Here is a 24,701-nt window from a genome sequence, read left to right as displayed (position 1 = left end):
TAAAATAATTACCTACTTTATTAACTCGATTTTCCCCTCGTGCTATATAAACTTTTTAATATTTAAATATTATATAAATTTATAAATATTGACTTACCTTTCTAGTACACACAAAATTTAATTTTGGAGTTAATACAACTAAGTATATATATAGGTACCTACATCTCAAGAATCAGACTCGTATTTCATAGATCATGTATTAATTAATATTTTATTAATGTTTCCGGCTGAAACTGATTTCAATTAAATTTTAATCAATTGAGTTTACATACTTTTATTTATTTTTCCATAAGTTAACTTATTCATATAGAAACAGATAAGTTCTATAATCTTTATGTGATTTAAATGGAACTATTTAAAAAAAAAATGTTATAAAACTATGCAAGTACCTATAATATTATTTGCTTTTGTAATTAAACGCGTATAATATTAATTTACCTGGCGTAAATCACGAATGTGTTTTTGCTATCTAAAACTAGTGTTAAAATATAAATAGATAAAAATGAATTTATTTTTTAAATAAAAAATAATAGAATCAAAGATCAAGGATATAAAATTAAATACATATAGTCACGGATTTCTTTTATATTTATTACATTTTTTACTTTTTATCCATGTTAATGAATTTTACTGTATATTATTAAAATCTCCAATTTTAAAAAGAAAAAACTTTATAGATATTTTTGTTTACTGTTTTCTGTTTGTTCAACTAATACATTATTATAAACTTTGATTCATCCGTGTTACTTTCAGAGAATTCCCCAACATACGTTGTGCTTATATATTTACAAAATTTGTTTTAAGAACTATGCAGGCGTAGTTACCTTCTGGTGACAGCAGCCTAAAGTGAAATATTATAATTAATTTCAAAATATCCTATACAACAGTTATAATATGTTATTATAATCGTTCGCTTTTGTAATTTTTTATTTTTTTTTTTACTCGTGTGACATTGGAAAAAGGTATTACAGTGATGTCGAAGGGGAGATGGTGGAATCGTGTAAAATAAAACGTGCAGTTCCGCAAACGACAATGATTATATTATTATGTTTATGTATAATAATATGCGTGTTGTCAGTGGAAATCGTTATTAAACGTTATTAGAGTCTTCCGGGAGACGGTGGCTCGTGGATTTTCGTAGTTGTTTCTGCGCTCGGCACATCCGTGACATTATATAAAATATTATATTATTTCGTTCACACGTGCATAATGTTATGTGCATGCTGCATGCAACTAGGTATGTGTGACGTGTGTGACGCGGAAACGGTCCCTGTCGCCAAAGTTTTTGTTTAAAAATACAAAGTTAAAAATGCCCGCGCTTAGGTGGTTAAATATACTTTTAAACATTATATTACAATTTATTGGTACGCTGACAATATGACAAGATTTTTTTCCAATTGAAATTAAAACAAAACGCTGCGTACCTACGTCTTAATACACGACTGTATTGAATTAATTGTTATATTTAATAATAATTGTTATTATTGACTAGCAATTGCATATTATACCAGAACGTCTGTATAACGAAGCAATAGGACCCTTTGCAAAACATGTAAATAATTGAATTGCTTGTTTTAAAGTATAGATTACTCGAACGTAAATAATTTAATGTTAGTTAATTACCATATTTATTTGATGCTCGAAAAATAATAATAATTATATTATTATAATATTGTTTTAAAACAGACCTTTATAACCTATACTAGCTAGATTAGCTATACAATAAAATGTTGGCACGATTTCCAATCAATCGTACCATGCAATATAATTTTAGATGACAGTGATGACACATACTTTATAACAACTAACAAGTCTATAATCGCACGTATGTAACGAAACAATATTGTGAATTATTGAAAAATTATTATATCGTAATAATAAATACGTTTTATTAGTGTCTTGTTACTTACACGTCCAAAGTTTGAGTATTATTGATACATTTTATTTCGTCGTTTACATTTCAAAAACATTTTTCTAGAATATTTTCTAGTACTTATATTTTAGTGTTGAAGTTTTTACTGTTATATAACACATAGTGTTTGAACATAAACATTATTTAGTCATTTATATGTGACGCATGGGCATGAGCGTGGTGGTATAAAACTTGTTTCTTCTCAGTTCTCGTTTTGCGTCTAAAATACTATATACCCACCCAGAGAGTAGGTGCCATTTTCGTCACAATACTAATTGTACACACGTGGTGTATGTCAGGGTCAAATGGTCAAAATAAGAAGTAAAAAAAAAAGTCCCTTGAAAATTAAACCCCCAGAAATCGTAATTTATATTCCTTTTTTTCGTTTGCGTTCAAACAACTGTATTGGATATATTATATAATAATATAATGATATAACAATAGTACACACGTGTTCAAATGGTAACAATTCGATTGTTATTACTCGGACAGTTTCCGTGTACATTGATGAGAGCCCCAATGCATTATGTATGTAAAGATAAAAGAAAAAACCGTTTTCGAGAAATTTTATTCTTGAATAGTTCGTATATTATTGATCAAACGACGGGCTCCGACTTAAATCGTGTTAGTACAATAAACATGAATACGGTTTGAGTAGGATCGTTATAATATGCAAGTGCTCCGTTATGTGCACTGAACTAACCTACAACGCATTCAATGTATGTATATTTATTATTTTTTTATGTTCACAGCGATTCTATTATTTATACGTACGTTTTTCGTTTTTCTCGACGTCGTTTAATATTATATTATATGTTTATAGCGCGTACGTATAAAACCATGGTGTTTCAATAATTTGTTCGACGAAAAACGCCGCCTTTTGCATATTGTGTGTATTATAATATACTACGTTGGTTATTTAATTTCGAATTCAAAAAATTCAACGGAGAACACACTACTTCACTACGGATAGGTTAAGAAGGTTATATACGTAGTATTATACATTTATAATATAGCATGTTCATCTCCATTGGTTCTTAAATAATGAATTTTTCATATTATTGTTTAGGGTTTTTTTGTTTTAATATACTTGAAGATCATATTGTAAAATTCTTGAGATTATTCTAGTCCTTAAGGAGTGTCATGTGATGATACAAACTCCTTTTTTTTTGTAAATTATTATGTTGTAGATAAATTTTTGATGTAGGTACCTAATTAAAAATTTCGATATACATATATGTTTCGAATATTTTACAGTAGAAAATGAATGTTAAAAAATAGAAGTTTATATATAATTATACACAGAACATTCTTTAAGTAGTACAAAAACATCTTAAGAATTTGAAAAATTAGTCTTTAATTATATTTAAAAATACAAAAAATCAGATTTTGAATTACTGCATTATTGAAGAAAAAAGGGGGTAAGCATGATTGGTGAATCACTCTGTATATATGTATATAAATATAATATATCCACGTAACGCACCATTGTATATTTTATTATTTATATATTTTTTCTCACTTTTAACAACGACCAGTCGTTACCGGGAATTGTGTTGTCGGTGTGTTTAGTGCGTTCGCAGTCTGTTAATTATAAGCGTCGGCGCTGATTGTTCATCTTGTATACGCTAATGGAGTATGCCACACACATACACACACAAACACACACACACATAAGTGCGTTGTATTTGCTTTGATTGTAATGGTCAATAGTTGTAGTGAATGAAAATCAGAGTCCATTCCTCCGGTAATTTCGCTATCGATTTTGAACGACGAAAAAAAATGTCTTGAATTAAGTCGTTTACGTGATTGAGTACAAAAAAATAAAAATGTTGTGAACGCATTATAGTATTATCGGCTTATTGTAGTAATCGTCTCGGTGATTTTCAAAAAAAAAAAGCGTGAAATAAAGGTATTTTTCAAGAAAAAAAAATGTCTCTTTTTCTCTAATGAGTTGATTCTGCGGCAGTCATAAATGTCCGATTTCTCATTTTATGCGCTCGACGCTCAAAAACTATTATAGTGGGATGCAGGCACAAAAGTAAATTATAAATCTCAAAGGTTTTTTCCTGTTTCGAGTTGTTAAGTAAAATAATTAAAAACGTTTTTGTGAAGTTGATGCTTGCGTATATATAGGTATACCATACGCATTGCAGTAAGCGAGAACGACGATTTGCGAGTTTGTCTTTTGTTTAGTTAGATTTATCGTCGTTTCTCTATTGTACTAACAAAATTGTGCATTGTAATTGAAAAAACAAAAAATATTTTATAGAAAATCTAGTACATTTTTTACCCGTGTACAAAGACGTATATTGCTCAAAAGATAAAAATAGTATTAGATCTATAGTTACATAATATTATTACGCACATTTGCAACTTATACAATATCGTAATACGTAATAATTACCATTGATAATATTAATTTATAACCGTTGATATTACCTATATTAAATTATAATAATATGTTAGTCTGTAACAGTTGTGGTCGATTTATCACTCATTCATGGTTTTGTTACACTATATTATAGTTGTTCAACATAGTGTCATAGTATAATAATATAATCTCAAAACACACGTGGCCAAGTGAGCTTTAATAAAATATGTTATATGTTATACATTTTTTTGTATTAAATTTTTCTGATTGTAGTTCGGCGCAAGTCATTAAACGGACACGAAAAAAATACAAAACTTATGATTATCGGAATCAATAAAACGAATATTCAACTCGGCACTATTTAAATACGAGTATATGTACCTACAATCTATAACTACCAGCGGATTTTAGGTCAATCCGTTGTATATTATATTATTATCAGAGCTTATATCACTTATAGAGGCACTTGTAATAAATTATGTAAATAAGTAAATGTAATTATATGTTTTACAATAATTATATTATCGTTCCGAAAATAGAGTGATGGGCTTTAAAACCAAAAATGTATATGATCATCCATTTTTTCTTCTATATTATGCAGTTAATAAAAATCTGAATTTTGGAATTTGTAAATATCATATTTTCAAATTTTTGTAAAATTTGGAATAGGTATATGCCCCGTGGAGTTACAAACTTCTGTGTCAATCCTCTTTTTCTAAATGAAATTATTTAGTGAGTAATTTTCTGAAAATGTTGACATAAAAATTGTATAATATTAAACAGGTACCTACTTTTTGAGTTATTTAACTTTGTGCACAAGGGATAATATATCATTATAATCATTATAATAGGTTTTAACGGCATGTGAGAAATTGTAATGATTATTGATGAGTATAAGTATCGACATTAATAATTTTTTTAAATGTCCCAAGTATAACAAATTCTAGGTAGTTCAAATATTATATATATTTTATATTTTTTAAATACTGAAAAACATCATCCGCAAAATAGTTTACAGTATAAAGAGAGACGGATAAGGTGCTCATCGTTTGAAAAACAGAAGTTTTTATTGCCGCAGGGCACTCTCTATGGTTTTGAAGTATATTTAAATAGGAATTTCTGAAATTGAACTAAATCATTATTAAATGAAAAAATGGGAAGAGATGACCATGATTAGTGAATCATCCTGTATATTATATTATATGTAGGTCACGAAATGCGTAAAAAATGCAACACCATTTCGAGTTAATGGCGACGTCGTTCACTTGAATTCGTTCGACTGCGATTCGGCGTTCGATGTGTACATATAGTTGACATTAATCGTCCGGCATTAATGAGCGGGGAAAAAAAATCTCATTACGAGCACATTTCGGTAAAATTTACTACCGCGTGATGCGTATATAGTTTGCGCTGCAGCGCGTCACGGCTTCTACCGTTTGGACCGTCGCACGACATTTGTTACCAAAGCGCGGGCGGTGGACGGAAAAAGAAAACACACGGACACACAAACGCGAAAACTGTACAGTTGTACGTATACTACGTAACCACGAAATATGCGAATGCCGAAAGGAAACCAGTAATTGCATTTTTGCCGTCATATATTTTTGCATTCGTTCCCATGCGCGCATATAATACAATATATATGTTGTACAGACGCATTCCGATGATGGAGCATTAACGTTATATTGTGACGTATAGTTTTTTGTTCCCAAACGGAAGGCTCAATTAATTGTTATTAAACAAAAATAATAGCCAAGCATAAATTACAATTTTACTTGCTACACGGTTTTTATTTCAATAATATTTTATTACTGTTTTTTTATTATTTCTATCTTTTTTTCACTTTTACTCTTTTACTCTTTTTTTTTTTTCGTCCGTCTCTCTATGACAATATTATAATATGTACGAGCAAACTTTTTTTTTTTCATTCTTTGAATAAACACCGTCTATTGTGTCGCACATCGGTGGTCGGATATCGTTCTTAACTTTTTTCCATCATTTTTTTTCCGGACGTTAAACGACGAAAACTCGTCTCCGAGATAATATTATACGTATTGTTTTCGTATATTGTTACGTTTTGATTTTTGGTATTTTTTTTTTTTTACATACACAGTAAAATAATGCGATGAGACGTTTTTAAAAATTGTATATTATATTTTATAATGTGACCATATTGATTTCAATAATATCAAACGTGTCACACGGACGTGGGACGCAAGTTTTTAGAAAAACCTCAGACGTCGTTTTCCCCGCAAAATAATATTATTATACGATCTCGCAGTCGGAGTGGTCGCGGATAACAGCAACAACGGAATATATTATTATGCAGCGCTCAGCATCGCACACAATCATTGTTAATAGCATTTAATTACCGTGGTTCTCGTCGTCTGCACCTATAATAGTGATGTAGCTTCATATACATATATAGGGTCAGAACGGATTATATTTTTGCACGTTTCACTTGCGCACTTATTATACGGTCTCGTGGATTCGTTTCACATGCATCTACGGGTTTAAAATTTGTTATACGATAAACCGACGACGTACGATGACACATTTGTATTTCGCATATTTTTACACGTTTTCACCGATTCGCACATACAAAAGTGCATTGTTTATAATTTAAGGTCATATACATCTGACGATTTGTGTGTATACAAAATTATAGAGTGTTCTGGGCGTAGTATCCTATCTATAGTAATAACCGCGTGTTATTAGTTTTGAACAGCGATTTGACAACTATGTAGTTAATTGCCCGTCATCAGAGATGTTATAAGATCATTTTTTAAGTTAATTTCAGAAACGAAATAGATCACGGTTGGAGAACAATATAAGCCACCGCAAGACCAGGGACTGGCCATAGCCCTAGGCACATATTTTTAAATAGCCTGCAGTTTTATAAAAAAAACGTCTCTAAACATAAAACTAAATAAATAGTCCGCTAATTGTCTAGTCCTAGTCACGTGTCTTCTTTGCCTATACGTTAATCCGCTCCGGATAAGGCGACAGGCGAGTACACTTATTATTTAACTCTTTATACCGTAATGATACGATTTATATGAAAACAATTGTATTTATTATAATCATAATTTATACACTATACATATATTCGTATTTCTATGTACATGGATTTGAAATGAATTTAACCTATACAATACATGGTATATACTATTTAGTGACCCGTTGAGTAGTTTTAACGGCATTCATTGTTGGTTGATTATGGTTGTAAAAAAATTGTTAAAATAATGATAATCAACAGTGTGTAAATCACGGTCGGTCGTGGTTATTTTTATTAGTAATAATGATTTTATATACACAATGGATAAAAGCTAGAATATTTAGGTATGATAATATAATATTGTCCACACATTCGAGCCGTAATGGACATAAAATAAATATACACCATAGCTGCGCAACATGTAATTGATTATTGGTATTAAATTCCATCGTTCGTTTTATAATATTATACACACCGTTCCTTGTACACATGGATCACAATATTTTGACGATTCTCCAAAATACTCCAAAATGCACACACACGGCCTGTTTATAAATAAATCGGTTTCTCAAGATAAATAATTTATATGTATCCAATGAAAAAATAAAATAAAAATAAGACGAAATGAGATCAATAACTTTGTTTCATTTAAAGTCCCGATTGCATATATTTACACAAACCAATTATAAAGTAAATTGATTTTATGATTCAATTTTAATTAAAAGTAACGTTTAATTTACATTCTAGGTTAACGAACAAATTCATTACAATAATTTTAATCTCATTCGTTTTCGTTTAAATCGTTTTCATTATTTTTATTAAACGCGATAACAGATTGTCTTGATGATTTTTTTTTTTTTATCACAAATTCCAATACATTTCGTCGAAATGACTCACTTTTTCGTATTACAATAATAATTTCGTTTATGCCTTTTATTCTACAGTCAAAAGGTGTTGAGCGGAAATAAGGTTTTGTGGGAACAGCTTACTGGTGTTAGCTTACATGTAAGCATAATTCGGAAAATGTATACTATAACATCATTAAACCTATTCAATATTCATTAGTATTGCATTAACCGTGCAATTATAACGCAATACAAATAATTCTGTGTGATACAAGTATATTAATAATGTATTGCACACATCTAAGATCTAATCTTAATGACCGTCTAGGCTTGTAATTACTTAATAGTTCTATCGTTGGATTCAAAATCTGTGAGTTCCGAATGTAATATTATGATTTTATTGATGTTTCATTAATTTTTCTATTAACAAATAATAGTTTATAAAAATAATCTTTTAAATACTTAAATATAAATAAAAATCTATCATTGTGAATTTGAATTCTATATTTATTTGTAGCTAATATATTTATTTTTAATAAATTAAAACAATTACTTGAGAGTTGAGGTATTAATATAATTTAAATAGCTAGTTATACAAATAATAAACCATTATAGTAGTTTGGTCCATATTACTTAATAGAAAATATAAATGAAACAACCATAAATGGAGTATATGAAACAATAGATCTCCGTTTAGGTTTATAAAATTGTTTAAGATAGAAGATGTATTATGATGATTTATTTGGGAATAAAATTCTAAAATATTTTCTCGTACAAATAAAACATATTGTTTTTCGCCCATCTTTTTTTTTCAAAACTTAAGAAACTTTGGTTCTTTGGACCTTATTGGCAACACGTGTTGGGATCTATGGCGTATATCATTTTGGGTGTAGATATGATAACGTGCAGAGTAGTCAAGACAATGTAACCGGAACCGGAAAAGAGACCCTTATTTTTCAGTTTTCAGTTGAGAACTGCAGAAACCGGAATTATATGAGTGTTTTTCATTGCTAAGTTAAAAAATAATTTTAAGCTCTTCACAAAAAGCACACGTATATTTATTTATATAGCAGTTGAAATTTTTTTTTCAATATGTTACTATGTATATAAAATACTAAATATATATTATATACATAATATGACATTACTCGATAAATTCAATTAAATACCAACAATTTCAGAATTTTGTCGACATATTCAGCAGAAGATAATCTTCTCAATAAACATTATCAATTAAATGTATTAATTATGTAGTCTTGTAAAAAAACGTTATAAAATGTATGATTTATAGTATATTATATATAAAATCGACATAATAATGTATGAAAACGTTTATAAAAATAGCTAAAAACTGTCTAAATATTTTCTATAGTAGATATATTATAATGTATTCAGCAAAAAGAAATAGCGTGGCACAGAGTAGGTATATATATTATGTATTTTATATGCATATTTTCTACGTTCGATATTATTGAGCTTTAGGAAAGACGAGATTCCGCGACATGTCAGAGTGGTGATTGACTGACTATAGATTTTTTAAGAACCGTATCGGTCATGTTGTGGTTTTTCAGTGTCAGTTTCTGTTCAACGATACAATTGTCAATTTCAATATTCGACTAGATGTTCGATTTGTTTTATCTCTCTGCTGAATAAGGAGAGAAAAAAAAGAGAAAAACAAAAAGAAAAGAATTGTTTCAGCGTTGGTTTAGGTCTAATTCGGCGGAAGGGAAATAATTTAAATAAATTATTCGCTACATAAAATTAGATTGGAATTAAGAATGAAAAAAAAATAATCAAATCAACACAAAAAAACGGGGTTTAAAATTCACAGACTCGAATTATTTGCATTTCCACAAAGTCGAACTGGCGGGAATGGCCAGAGAAAACGATAAAATGTAATATTATGTGTGCATGTGTACCAATAAAACCACCGTAAAATACTTTTTTGTTAGTATTTATAGTATTTAATCAGAACATTCGATGGTACAATACATAGATAGGTGTAATGGGGTTGGTGAGAGGAGTCGTAAAATACTAATATTATTTTTACTATAAATACATACCTATAATGTTTCTCTCTCTCTCTTTCTCAAAAAAAAAAAAACGATTTTTTTCCAGATCACTCACTTTATAGTGGCATACCGGCGATGCGTGTCGGGAACGAAAAGCTTTTTGCACTCAAACGATGAAGTTCCGGTAGTAAAATAATTATTATTCGTTATCAATTCGCTGGACTATAATATAGGTACCATACTGTCTATATATACTACACTTCTACGATATTATTATTATAATAATGTATACATTTTCCATATTGCGTTCCGCCTTATTATAATGAAATTATTATTATTATTATTTTACTCTCTTGCGCACATAATACAATATGTACCTACTTATTACATATAACATTATTTGTATAGGTTATTGAGTTACTGCACGGCCGCGTATATAGGTATGTTACAATATGTACTTTGTATACTACTATGTTATATTATAATTTGTTGTACGTAAATAAATGCAAACATAGCGGTACGTGGATGATATTAATATTATATGTTATGTATATATTTTAATATAACAATAATAATTACCATTATTATTAATATTTCTTGTGTGTATATATATATATATATATATATAATAGCATAATAAGTATATTATACGTTATGTGTCAAACAATAGCCTCGTTATCCAATTATGGATAAATAATAATTAGGAATTATAAGCAAGTCCGTTCAATTATAGTTCTCTCGAGAGCTTATACACGCGTTCACTTATAGTATTCTGATGTAATCGATTCGTTGATAAATTCTCGCCATTTGCCTATAATAGTACTACACATGTATACTGTACGATATTGAGATACGTTTTTTTTACGCTATTAAACACTGTGCATCAGACGCATGTTCGTGCAACATATTGTGTAACGTCTATAATCACATACTTAATATGATATTTAATAGTAGTAAAATATCGTTTCCTTATTATTTGTTAGTCGTAAGTCGCGACGTCGCGTGTATCAGTGTTTCATACACGGTTATGATATTATATATGTATACTACTATTGTCTCTCGAATGATTTATACTTTCGATTGAGATAGTCTATAGTGGTTGAGTAGATATACAGGATGATTGTTTTGACATTAAGCATTCGCATTGTGTCGCCAAGTTTTAACTTTGTTGGATAATGTGAGTTTATAATTTCCCTTAATTGTTCATTCTTATATTATGTTTTTTCGGTCGATCCGTCTATTCGAAATCGGTCTCTAAGTCTTCAAATTTCAGACTTGGACGAGAGCTTCTTCGATATTATTCATGTACACGGTTCACGCCTTCGTCGCGATTCGCAAGCGCCGCGTGTTGATCTACAACATCTACAACAGACCATCGTCGTTTATAGCGAACACGGCCCGCGAGTAGAACGCGCCACGACGATGATATTTTGTATTGTTGCTCGGCAACGTACACAGAAATGTACAACGCGGAACGTGTCGAAAACGATACCTACCGGCTTGTGGTGACGACGCGATAACGCATTTAATCACAATAATTTGTTATCTATTAACGTGACAATATAATATGATGCGTATAATATATTACACAGCCGACGACGACGATATTAAACGAAACACGACTTTTTCAACGGTTGCACGTGTAGACCCAAAGAAGTGCTATTGTGATAGGATTTGAGATGAAAAATATCGTCTTCGGTACCGTTTGCCCGCCCGCCCACACCTTCCCCGCCGAACAGACGCTTGGAATGCGCTCGCACTGTATTTGTTCGAACGAATATTGACTCGTCTGTATCGTCACATGACTGCTCCGTTCCATTATTTTCCACACTAAATGCCATTTCGTATTACTAGACGCGCACGAGTATTATACGTATTGATAAATATATATCGGGCGTAGGTATATACCTATATAATATATATGAGTTTTACTTTTTTCGCCCCCACTCGATACTCGACTGCGACAATTAAACGTACATTTTGTTTTCCGACGTATTGCGTCAGCCCACGCTCGTTTTTACGGCGATAAGTCGTACACGAGATTCGTATGATATATATATATATATATTACATTGTCATATTTTTTTTTTTAACCAAATTCTTGTGTTTAATTTGTCTCGTCTGTCAAATTAAATATTTGAACAATGTTAATGCGTCGGATTATTTTGCTATATTATTATCATCACGGACTTGATTTGTTGTGCGACAGAATGTGGGATAAGTAAACGATTAATTTATCGATAACATTAATTATTACAATATATTAACTATGTGATTTCGCTCTGAGGGCATTACAGTCGTCGATCGACGTGTACACAAACCATAAACACGCGTATCTTGGGCAATTAGAAGGTACATTGTAGTTCAATCGAAACTATATTATCTTAGAATAATAATATCGTATGCGGGTCTGGTGCGATATATAGTGTCGTATTATCGATCGATGAGTGATCTTTCTCTGTACAGCGACTTACAAAGAATAAAGTAAATAAAGTACCTTATACGATTACGCATCCCGACTGTATAATATTATTATCATTAAGTTAATCAATGAAATCATGTTTGTTTGACTGTCAACACAGTCCGCAATCAGTATAATAACGTTATAGTCAAAAATTACATATTATATATATATATATTTTCGCAATTCTCGCTATTTTACGCATCGTAAATCTAAATATTTCACGTGGTCGCAAGCACGATCACCGTCATTCGTTTTCCTGTCGTCGGAAGTCGACACACGCGTACGCGATGTGTCCAAAAGGTAATCGCGTGAACGTGGGTCCGGTAAAAGAAGTCGACACGAAAGAGTCGCACAACACGGTGTTATTACATTGGAGACCTTCGCGATAGCCCCGCGGCTAGGCGTAGGCGGGTGATTATAACGTTATAATAATATAGTGATTTATCAATTTTTAGCGACGGCAAATGGCAATAACGACCGAAATAAATCGTCGCCGGGTGCGTTTAGTTGTCGTGGTGGCGCAGCATCAGGCGTATGTGATATTATCGTAGTTTTAGTAATACTCAAAATGAATATTATATCGGCGGCTTTCGACTATGGCAAACCGCGGTATTCCAATTTTCCGATGAGCCCGCCGCCTATACAGACGGCCGGACAGCGAGCGCGTGCGCCTCCCCTACGTCACGGTCGATCCTATTCGTGCGTAACGCAAAATAATGTTATACTATTATATTCTTCTAATATATGCATACTACTCAGTCCGATCGTTTTCGGCCAAATGACATAATATTATACGACTGCGCGCGCACACTGGCACACACACAAATTTTCGATATTCTCTCATAATAGATATTATTATTATCGTCATTACGTATAACATTATGTAAAACTCTACCTATACCTATACGCGGTGTAATATATATATATATATTATTTTGTCAGACGGAGCATGTAGGATAATGTTGTCATATAGTCTTCCCTCTCCGTTGACGATGAATACGGTGCGCTTTATTCCGAACACGTCCGCCGCTTTACGATTGTAATGAGTTATTTGTTCCCCATCCTCGATCTCTTGTATTTTATATTGTTATTTTAGGTTGTGCACGTATATGCTTATTTTTTTTCTACCATTTTTCTCTTAAACGACACAAAAGAGACAATTTACAAAAAACGGGAACAGGACACACACGCGTGCGCACTATCGCCATATACGCCGCCGCCTTCGTATTATATAGTGTTGTATTGATGAAAATTTCCTGAACGCCAGCCAAGTATGACCGAAGCAGTTTCACAAATCGGATATAGTATATATAAAAAAAAAAAATTGAAAAATACACACATTCGTTATAGATTGGCTCATTTGTCGCGATTAGTGTAGTTATAATAATTTATTTTTATATATAAACCGTTTCAAGAGTGTTATATTATATAGTCCGATTGATGAATATAATAAATATACCCATAATATTTCATTAATTATATTATTTTAACTATAAAGTATTTTAATATATAAGTAGTGGAAAAATGTATATAAACAAAATAATCACAAGACTGCAGCAACAAAATTGAAGTTATATTATAAAATATAAATTTCCGTGCAGTAATTCACATTTTCTTTGAAAGGTTGTAAGTTATTTTTCAAAATATTCAACGTACACTTTTAAATAATCGATTTACTTTTATAATGCCATACAGAATTATATATTTATATTACATATTTTATAAATATTTAAAAATGTAACTAAATGCCTAAATAAATAACGAACAATGTTATGTGGCATACGATATAATGGAAGTACTATTGTGAAATTTGTGGTGCTTGAATTAAAGACGCGTCGGGTCATTTTCGAGTATAGCCTATAGGCATTCTCAGTTTATTTGACATAAAAATCGCTTTGCGGCGAATATACACTATCAATGACGTGCTGTATCGAGTTTATTGTTATACTGAATAGCCTTTTTTTTTTACCGTCTCTTAAATCTGAAGGTCCGATTTTGTGTTTCCGACCCTTCTGTTTGAATTGGGTGGCCAATTTACGATTGCCACTCGAACGTCATCCCTCGTTAGCATTTTTACACTTATCCGCGGCTGATACATAACATCGTTATAACCGAATGTAGGTACTAGTCCAATTGAATGTATTACTTATTAGTTTTTGTTTAGCATTTTTTTTTTAAATGCTCAAAATATATTATGTAGTGTAGCTTTATCAAATCGTTTAAAACTCATTAGAAGAAGAAGCAGAAAATTTCAATCAAGCATACCTACCTAATTAAAGTAAAACGACAACTACAAATTACAACGTTCGATTGTTTTCAGCATCATTTTCCGCTCTTGTGATACTTAATACTTTATACGCAAACCATTGGCTATATTTTTAAGCGCATACTAAATATCTGAGTTAATCAACACTGTATTTACACCGCGAAATCCAACTCACATTTTTTTTTTTATCAAATTACTAGATTTTTTTTTTATCGAATTGGCCCAAACGATTTTGTAAAATGTAAACATTTCGATCTCGGGTGGCTAAACAACGAAGGCTTATACAATAAACAATAATCGTGATTCGTGACGGACGTGCATTAACTATTAGTTTGGTAATTAAATTGTGTGCCTATAATAACGTATCATGATATTAGAGGTAAAGCACGAACGTGCTTCTGTTTAAAATTAAAAATAAATTATACAATTCGGCCAATGGTATTCGTTTCGGCTATTATAATAAACATTATTACATTAACGATAATAATTATTACTATTGTAATGTAACACGTAAACGTATACGATCGTTGTCTATAATATTATAATATAATTATATTGTATTTTAAATTACCTGGACTGGTCTGCCAACTAAGACCGCCAATGAACATTTTCCTGGAACAAAAATAAAAATCATCATTAGACATTTTGAAAGACATTTCAAAAACCATATTATATGCATATGCATACAACAGCGCATGCGTGCTTAAAAAAAAAAAATAATGTAAATTATTTTAAGTATCACGGGCACATTCGTAACGAACGGTTTGTATTGTTACAAAAGTATATAGACAGGTACCGTTAAGTAAGTATTGAAAAATATTGCATGCATGGTGCTCACATTTCAAACGCTCAGAGTTAAAATAATATAATATTTTATACTCGGCTTATAGTGAAATAAAGTAACAGATCACGGACTGCCTACGAAATTATTGGTACCCATCAGCAGGATCATCCTTCGGATGGAGGACTGTGTTTCACATTATTTACTTATAGATTGGAGGCTTTGCATTTTAAAGAAAAAATAAGTAATTATGTTTTAAAAATTATATTATTTATAGTATTCAAAATAATTATATTTTTCTTAAAAATAAAGAGGGAGACGATACACTTAGGTATAATAAGTAGATATAAAAGAAATAAGTAAATTAATATCGTGGTTCAGATTTCAAAGACTATACCTACATCATTTTCTGAAGTTGAAATTGAAGTTTTAAATCAGTTAATATTAACGGTAAAAAAAAAAAAGCAGTCACCTCAAAGACAATCGTCAAGTTGTAAATATAAATATACCTATGTTAGGCTTTAAAATAATTATTTTTGTATTGGGCCTAGTAAATCCAAAAAGGCACAGCCCGTCATTTTATCCAAGAAAATCTTAATTAAATCTCGACCGTTAACGTAATTTTAGAATATTACGAGTATTATTAAATAATAACATATCATTTTATTCTGGTAATATAAAATTATACTCTCGTTACTCGTTAGATCTGTCTGCACCGACCGTTTCATATTAGCGATTTAGTATTTAGTATTTGTGTCTCGTTCTTTAAATACAAACGGCTGGAAACATTACGTAGGTATATATTTGGACACAAAATAATTAAAATATTTAAGTATGCGTTGTATTTTTTTTTTTTTTTGTACTCAAAAACATATTTCTATTTACTCGCCAGAGCGTTAACTGTTTCACAGATGTATTCTAAAGAACATTTTTGAGTTATTTCAGAAATTTTAGACAATTGGATTAGTCACGTTGTATAGCCGGTCTGTGTGTCGGGCTTCATTAGTTTTCCAAAAGTAATCATTTGTAGTGTACGTGTGTGTTTTTTCTAGCGCATTTGGGAAAACGCCAACCGCGCTGTATACGTATTGTTTATTATGTGCGTGTATTTAAGTGCCAATAAATAAGATTTTTTTTAATCGCACATCAAAATAATCAGTGATTAGAGAGAAAATATGTGAAAATGTTTTGTTAGAGGAATGAAAGAAATTAGAATATTATTTATACTGGTGGCCCGCAGGTAAACTAAAACATTTTTCTACGTTTTGTCAACTATTTTCATCTTCTGATATTTTGGATTTCGTCCAACAATTAGTGTTGAAACTGCGCGCGCACTATTAAGTGTACCGCTAAAAGACTATACACAAACTTGGTGTGTGTATGTGCGTTATTTACGATACCGTGGAATACGCTATAGGAAACGGTAAAGGGAGCCAACTCAACCAACAACGTTAGTTCGTCGAATGGCATCACCAAATGTAATTATTATTTTCGAATACTCAACAACTAACTGTCTTGCGATTATTTAGTTCAATCGAAACGCGTGCTGTCGTCCGTACTCGACAAAATAATATTTAATTTTAATCAATTCCAAGCAAAATAAAATAGACGTGAGATGACCAAAAACTGTCACGAGTGTGAGATTAAAAAATATTTACATGCTCGACGCTTCGAGTTGGGTATTTCGATCGTTAAACAATCGTTTATGCTTTATTATAATATATTATATTTATTCATAAAGTACAATATTATATATACTATACAGGCGAAGTGCCGCATATTCAATCTAATAACGTTTTATGTATGATATGAAAACAATCTGAAACGCTTAATTGGCCGTAGAGAACACAACATTTTAATATGTTATATGAATCGAGCGACTAAACTACTAAAGTGAGAGATTAAAGTGATTATGATTGTCATGTCTAGTGTGGGTTGTAGATTATTGATTGTTCTCCGCGGAACGACAACAATTATCAGTAAGAGTAATGGGCTTGGGTGTATACCTCCTGCAGCTACTGTTATTATTGATATTATTGTTTAGTAAAGATATAGCGAAAAAAAAAACAACGTTGAAACGTATAAATATTATACTATCGTGGCCCAGTCCGCAACACAACGAGATGAGATTTTCACGCCGCCACATTTGTGCGGGGTCGACGAACATCATGAGTGCTATCGTGTCACGAATAACGATGCATAGTTATTATTATGACGTAATATTCGAATACCACGTTGCAGGTCAGCAATTAAATTGGGGGGGGGAGGGGCATCGGCTACAAGTATATTTAATATGTGACTTACCGACTACTTTTCGAGTTTAATAACATACACGGGATCTACCCATCATCACTTTGGGTTTAATGTGCAATGACCTGCTTCAACGTTTCATTAACCGTGTATATTAATGTATTAATAAATAACATTACTTTATGAAATGTTGGAAAACTTCAAGTTATTTATGCATCTATACTTATCTACCTGACACCAACTAGAATGATATACTACTCGTATAATACAGGATGTAACAGGACTATTTAACAAAATAAATATAGTAACATTTGTAATGGAAGTTTGTTAAATAGTCTTGTTACAGCTTATATAGTATTCTTAAATGTGTAGTCGATTTTAAATATTTTTTTTGGGTTTGTATATGATTAAGTCATCAAGGGGCGTATTTAGAAACAAATAACCGGAAGGGGGAGGGGGCAGAAAATAAAACAAAATATATATAATAATCATAAACACTGTTTAAAAATGAACACTTTGTAATAATAGAGGTACACTTAGGCAGTTTGGCTTTCAACGCGTGTTAATGTAAAAATGTGTCATTCGAGTTTTAACTCAAAATTATAACCCAGTTTTTACCTCCCCCTCCACCACTACCACCCTATAAATACCCCCTACTGTTAGTCGTGAATACTTTTCAATATATAATTTATTATTGTCTGACCGTAGTGTTAACATACACCAGTGGTTTAAGGTAAATTTCATAATGTCGCAGCCAGTCGACAGCACAGCAATAGTGTAACAGTTTAATCGCTGCGGCGTGGCGCAAACAATGATTTCGATCACGCGAACGACAGAGACTGTCCGACAAAAGCGAGCTTAAAACAATAATAATGTATAGTGTTACGATATGAAAATGGCGATTATTCACGTTATCGACCCGTGCAAACAGTTTACCTTTTACCGTTTCGCGGCGTGGCGGCAGGACGATAAGCGGGATTAATGGAAACAACCGAGGACGCGAGTGGAACCGGGCAGCCGTACATTATAATTTATTATATTATATAGTGCATAATAGTAATAATGATTATATATATATGTATATGTGCGTGTGTGTGTATATTGGTATATATATTATATAATATGATGAACAATTTGATTGTATTGTCAAAAGTTTGTTTTCGGCGGCTCATACAATCCGCGATTCTCTCGACCGAGATCCGTTTTTAAAGTATACAGCCGCAGCTTTTCCGCGGTCGGCAATCTAAATCCCACTCGCCCTCCCGTTCCAGAGTAACGCACTGATTCCCGCGAGTCCCTCGGATCCACCCTCGACACAAACCCACGCCGCTTCTTTTCTCTCCTTTAAAAAAAAAAAAAAAAAAGAAAAAGAAAAAGAAAGAAAAGATAACCAAACGATGATATTGTCGAAAAGCTATAGTAACTATATAGACCACGAAAAATAATAATAATAGTAATAATAAGAAAATCGATAAGACGAACAAACAGTTTTTTGAGAAACCTTGTTTGGTTTGCATGAAATTATTGTTTCGGATGGAGTTGTGGATGGAAGAGGAAGCGAGTGCCGAATGGAATTTCCTTATCTTATTGTTTATGGAATATAATATTTTTCAACCGACTTGTCAAACATTGAGACCGGGTTTAAAATATTAACGCTGCAACCTGCGCTCGAGGCTTTTAATATTTTACACATATCATAATACCGCAATAACTGTAGGAAATAAATTTCGAGCTTGAACAGTTTTTATTTTTCGTTTTATCACCTTCTGCAGCAAATTAGTACACCTAATTAAATGCCATTACACACGAAAAATACCTGTGAACGCACCCTCTGATGTTATAATACTGCACTGTTACGGACAATTTCACTACATTTTTTAAAAAACAAAATCGACGGCTATCGAATGTTGGTAATCGGAATGCGCAATTATTATCTATACACCACTTTGTTTTATTCAAGGTAGTTTTTTATAATATTATTTACATTTAATCAATCGTATTATTTATGATAATATAAGGGTATAAAAATAATACTATACGTGTGTGCATATTGTACACATAATGACTGTAATATTAATATAATATACAATTAATTTCATTGTATTATCGTGGTATAATTAAGTTTTATATATTGTATTAAATACCTTTGAATACAAATCGTTGTTGGTAAATTGGCATACGCATAATATAGAGGTATACACATTATATTATAATAAATAATGCGATAAACCAGTAAGTTTAATTGTACATAAAAATTAACCATATCAACTGTAAGCATTACAGACGTATGATGATTATTTAATTTAATGTTGATCATAAAAATTATTATTATAAAAAATTTAATAAGATAAATAGTAATCATAATTTATAATTTTTCATTAATAAACCGTAAATAAATTTAAATCTTTGTTATATCATATCATAACGGTTAACACAAAAACGTTGTCTTAAGTCATTTAACATTTGAAAATTAAATCTCATTCACTATTAATAGTTAGGCTAAGTAAACAGTATTATGCAAATTCAGATTTATTATGATATAAAGATATAACGTTTTCTTATAATTGATCATAATAAATTAATATTGACTAGAATAGCCATTTTTTTTTTTATAAAAAAAGCTATTGTAATATTATTACCAACATAATATTATTATTGTTTATTATGTAGGTATCATAAGGTAATACAACACAATATAACTATTATATCTGATGTCAATAACAATTATTATTTCTATAAAATTTCCGAGAACATTAGTAACTTTTTGAAAAGTTGTTGTTATTGATATTCAGCAGTTCTTTATATATATTAAATATTTTTACGTTAACGATAATTCCAAAGTTTTACAACATGAAACAAGTTTAATTTATATGACTTGTATTACCTTTAAGTATATTGTCCTTCGATAGAAAAAATAGTCCTATTCCGTATTGATTAATTTTTTTTAATTGTTATTTTTTAATAATTAGAATAATTACGTAACGTTTCATAAAACTTTAGAAAAATTATTTGGAAATCATGTTATTATTTTGTTTGAAATCGTTATACAAATATTTTATTGTTTGTTCCCCAAAGTTATAGTGCGGTTGTATTATTACTATTATTATTATTTTTTTTTTGTTGCGATAAAATATTTGCTTATCGTCTAATTAAACGCTACCGAGAAAAATAAACTGTTAATGACCGTAATAGTTCTATGATTTTCAATGATAAATTAGGTTGATAGCAATTTTTTTATATATTTTAATTACCATGTTATTAATGGTGTAAATGACTACTATATTCGTTGTATAGGTCTGCAGTAAAAATTTCATTTATTTATTTATTATTTTGGTCTACAGCATATTATTGGTATTATACAATATTATACAGTCAGATAATGATTAAAAATGTGTTCGATTATATTTTTAATTAACGGGAAAAACAACAGGTGTTTTCATTTCTACTTTAAATTTAATATTTTTAAATCATTATTTATATTATATAGTAGGTACTACTTATACGTGCGTTTAGTAAATAACACAAAATAATCGTACCTCCGCTCTCTGCACGTGCATAACACTCTCGGTACGATTAGTTTCGAGACGTTAACTTATTTTTACGGCAGATAGTCGAGTTCATGTCATCATAATAATATTGTGAACTCTGCTGTTCAATGCGGTTTCAGACCCCAACGAGGTTTTATTATTTTTATTTAAAATAACAACATCGTTTTTATATTATATAATTTACTTGTGCCAGCCGTACTCCGGACGTCGGTATACGAGCAGTCGCAGTTGTCCCACATCACTTGTGTCATCTCCATATTCGATTTAAATTTAACGATCTATACCTGATTTATTCCAATGGCAACATTTATACGCACGTACCATGTGGTATTTAAGTGTACTAGTGTAGTTTTCGACCGTCCCGTTCTCTGCGAAATTTATAACGTCGTTGTTCATCATTGAATTTATCGCTTTCCATATCGACATATGATATATAGACTTTCTATTGTTTAAAGTTGTTACAGATCAGAACCACCCCTGCCCGCAATCAACTGCCAACTGATAGATTGTGGAATTTCCACAGTGAATCATACACTAGGTATCATTGTAACGCAACACAGAAAAATTACAAAATCTAAATAGAAACGTGGACATCACCCATCTCCCTGCAGATTACAATACGCATTTAAGGCGCATCCAAGATTCTGCGTATGTAATATTGTAATAATAATATCGGTGAAATAGTGGAATTATGTGTACGATGGTAGATTGTGCTTCAATATATTTCCAAAAGTAAAATAAACTAAGTTTAATCATATACGCAGTCATTTCATCCAAAATGAACACAAATTGTTAAAAATCAACTAAATTGTATCAACCGTAACTATCGGGCACGAATATTTTTACTTATATTAATTACTAATGTGTAATGGGTAATATGAAAGAATGTTTTACCAAAAAATGTGCATATTTATCTAATTCGAATTAGGTTATAAGCTGATTTAAAAAAAAAAATTAGACCACGTTTTTTTCGATTAACGTTTATATTTTATTAAGTATACGTAGTTAGGTGTTCCACGCGCATTTAGTCAGACATGTTTTGTGTGAAAAAGCAATTATTATTTATTACATAATGTGTGCGCGGAGTGTGGATGCAAAACAATATATTATAATGTGTTATAACAAAACAATACAACGAATCCTTATAGGAATCACAACAATAATATAAATTGTTAGTAATTGCAACGATATATTTTATGTTATAATAACATTATAATATGGTTCCTAAGAAATGTTAATTGGAAAACATTTTAAAGTAGCGAATATAATACAACTGTAAAATTGGTCGTGTTTTGCAAACGACACAGGCTGTTATTACTTATTATTTATTACTAATTAATACAACGACGATTTCGACGGCACTACAATAATGATTTTTGTCGAACAATAACTACATATTATTATTATTATATGGATGTGTTTAGGAGTTGTAACTTATAATTATTGTGGTCCTTGCGTGTACACGTGCATGTCTGTAGCTGATATACTATATAATAATATTCGTAATGGTCGTTATTTAAAACAAATTATTTATTTTTTTAAGAAGATATTAGAAATTTACAAAATTTAAAATGCTTCCAACTTTAAAATTTAAATATCAAAAACACCTTTTGAGGTTCCCTAGATAATATTATTCTTATTTTTAGATATGATAATTAGTCAATTCATTTTAATATTAAAAATAACATGGTAAAACGAATTATTCTGAATGTTAAATTCACACGTTACGTATTAGCAAAATGGAGACATCACGTGCAGGTGTTATAACGCAGTCTTGACCGCGGTATAAATTATATTTTTATTCCCAGCATAATACTATACCGTTCCGTATACGTTCTATTTAATCCCTAATGCCAATTAATAAAATTATTATTTTACTACTATAGCCTATGGGTATAATTTGTATTACTTAAACAGTATAATAACTATAAGCGGTTTATACATAGATTTAACCGTATAGATATTATAATTAATTCAATAATAATATAATGTATAAATGCGATGGAACCAACATTCATTTAATTTAGAAAACGAGAGATACCATAATAATAATTAATATAAATTCAGTAATTGCAAATTATATGTTATTAAAATGCGCATGTCTCTGGGTTATAATAGAACGATTTTCGGCCAAAAAAAGCACCAGTAAATAACATCAATCGATTCCATTGGAGATTAAATCTTTTGGCAGAGAATATTGTTATTAGGTATATTGGTATTAATCCTGGTTCCCTTTTTTCAACTGATATGCATGTAGCAAGAACACTTTTACTTACGTAGTTGTACAATTACAAAAAAAACTGTTCTTATTCAACTGAATAACATAAATCACAAACAACCCTGTAAGAGCAAAAACCTTTTTATATAATTGTTTTTATAGAACCAAACAATAGTTTCAACATAATCTAAAAGAAAAGACTCTTTATAAATGACCAGCCAGGCAAAGTGTTACTATAATATGCAAATTATTTTAATAATATTGATATACAACTCCAAGTTCAAATGGACTTTCATTGTATCTATATAATATATTTTATTGTATTATTCATAAAATACATATTAATTTTGTATTATTAATACGGGTCGCGGGGTCGTGGGATAATATAGCTAAAGTATAACAATATAAGTATTTACTAGTAAATAGAATACGTCCAGCTAATTGCTATAAAAAAAATATAAAATTTATACTCGACTCCGATAGTCTCGCCGTCGTGGTATGGTTTGTGATTTCGCGTGTTTTGGTCACAGTGATTGTTGTTATAACATAATACTATTACACACGACAGACCGAAATACTCACTGTATAATGTAGTGTAAGTGTGTATATATAGTAAACAAACGATTTTATTATCGTTTATCGTTGTAGAAATCGCTCAACGACGGCAACCCACTCGATAATGCGGTTGATTTTAATGACATTTTTTTTTTTGAAATCCCAAACATTAAACCGTCCGTACCTGCTACATAAATGTGTACGTCTAGAGTGGATGCCAAAGCGATTCGTGTATAATGTATATTATCGTACAACGAAATCGGACCGGTATTCGAACGATTTCTCGCGCGTAACATACTGTACGGTAAGCACACCTATTTGTGTGCACGAATATAACATATCTACAAATAAAACTCTGAACCTGACGTAACTACCTCGACGGTATGCAGGAAGAGAAGCTGCTGCAGATTCATCTGTGTGCGCGGACGCAAGACAGTGTTCATTCCCGATTACCTTATAGGTATGTTACCAACCCCTC

The 24,701-nt window shown here is 30.8% G+C and overlaps 1 protein-coding gene across 8 annotated transcripts in view; it reads right to left on the bottom strand.

Annotated features, from left to right (window-relative positions):
• LOC132919374 (RNA-binding protein Musashi homolog Rbp6) overlaps window positions 1–24,701 on the bottom strand; it is a 376,780-nt gene that overhangs the window by 330,938 nt on the left and 21,141 nt on the right. For all 8 annotated transcript variants that reach the window (XM_060980942.1, XM_060980943.1, XM_060980946.1 and 5 more), the window contains exon 2: window positions 15,443–15,483. In XM_060980942.1, the coding sequence (XP_060836925.1) occupies window positions 15,443–15,483 (41 nt within the window). The remainder of the gene's footprint in view (window positions 1–15,442; window positions 15,484–24,701) is intronic.

The sequence above is a fragment of the Rhopalosiphum padi genome, chromosome 2 (assembly GCF_020882245.1).
Source record: "Rhopalosiphum padi isolate XX-2018 chromosome 2, ASM2088224v1, whole genome shotgun sequence".
Taxonomy (NCBI): Eukaryota; Metazoa; Arthropoda; class Insecta; order Hemiptera; family Aphididae; genus Rhopalosiphum; species Rhopalosiphum padi.
Note: the sequence above shows the minus strand (reverse complement) of the source record. Positions and strands in the feature narration are given on the sequence as shown.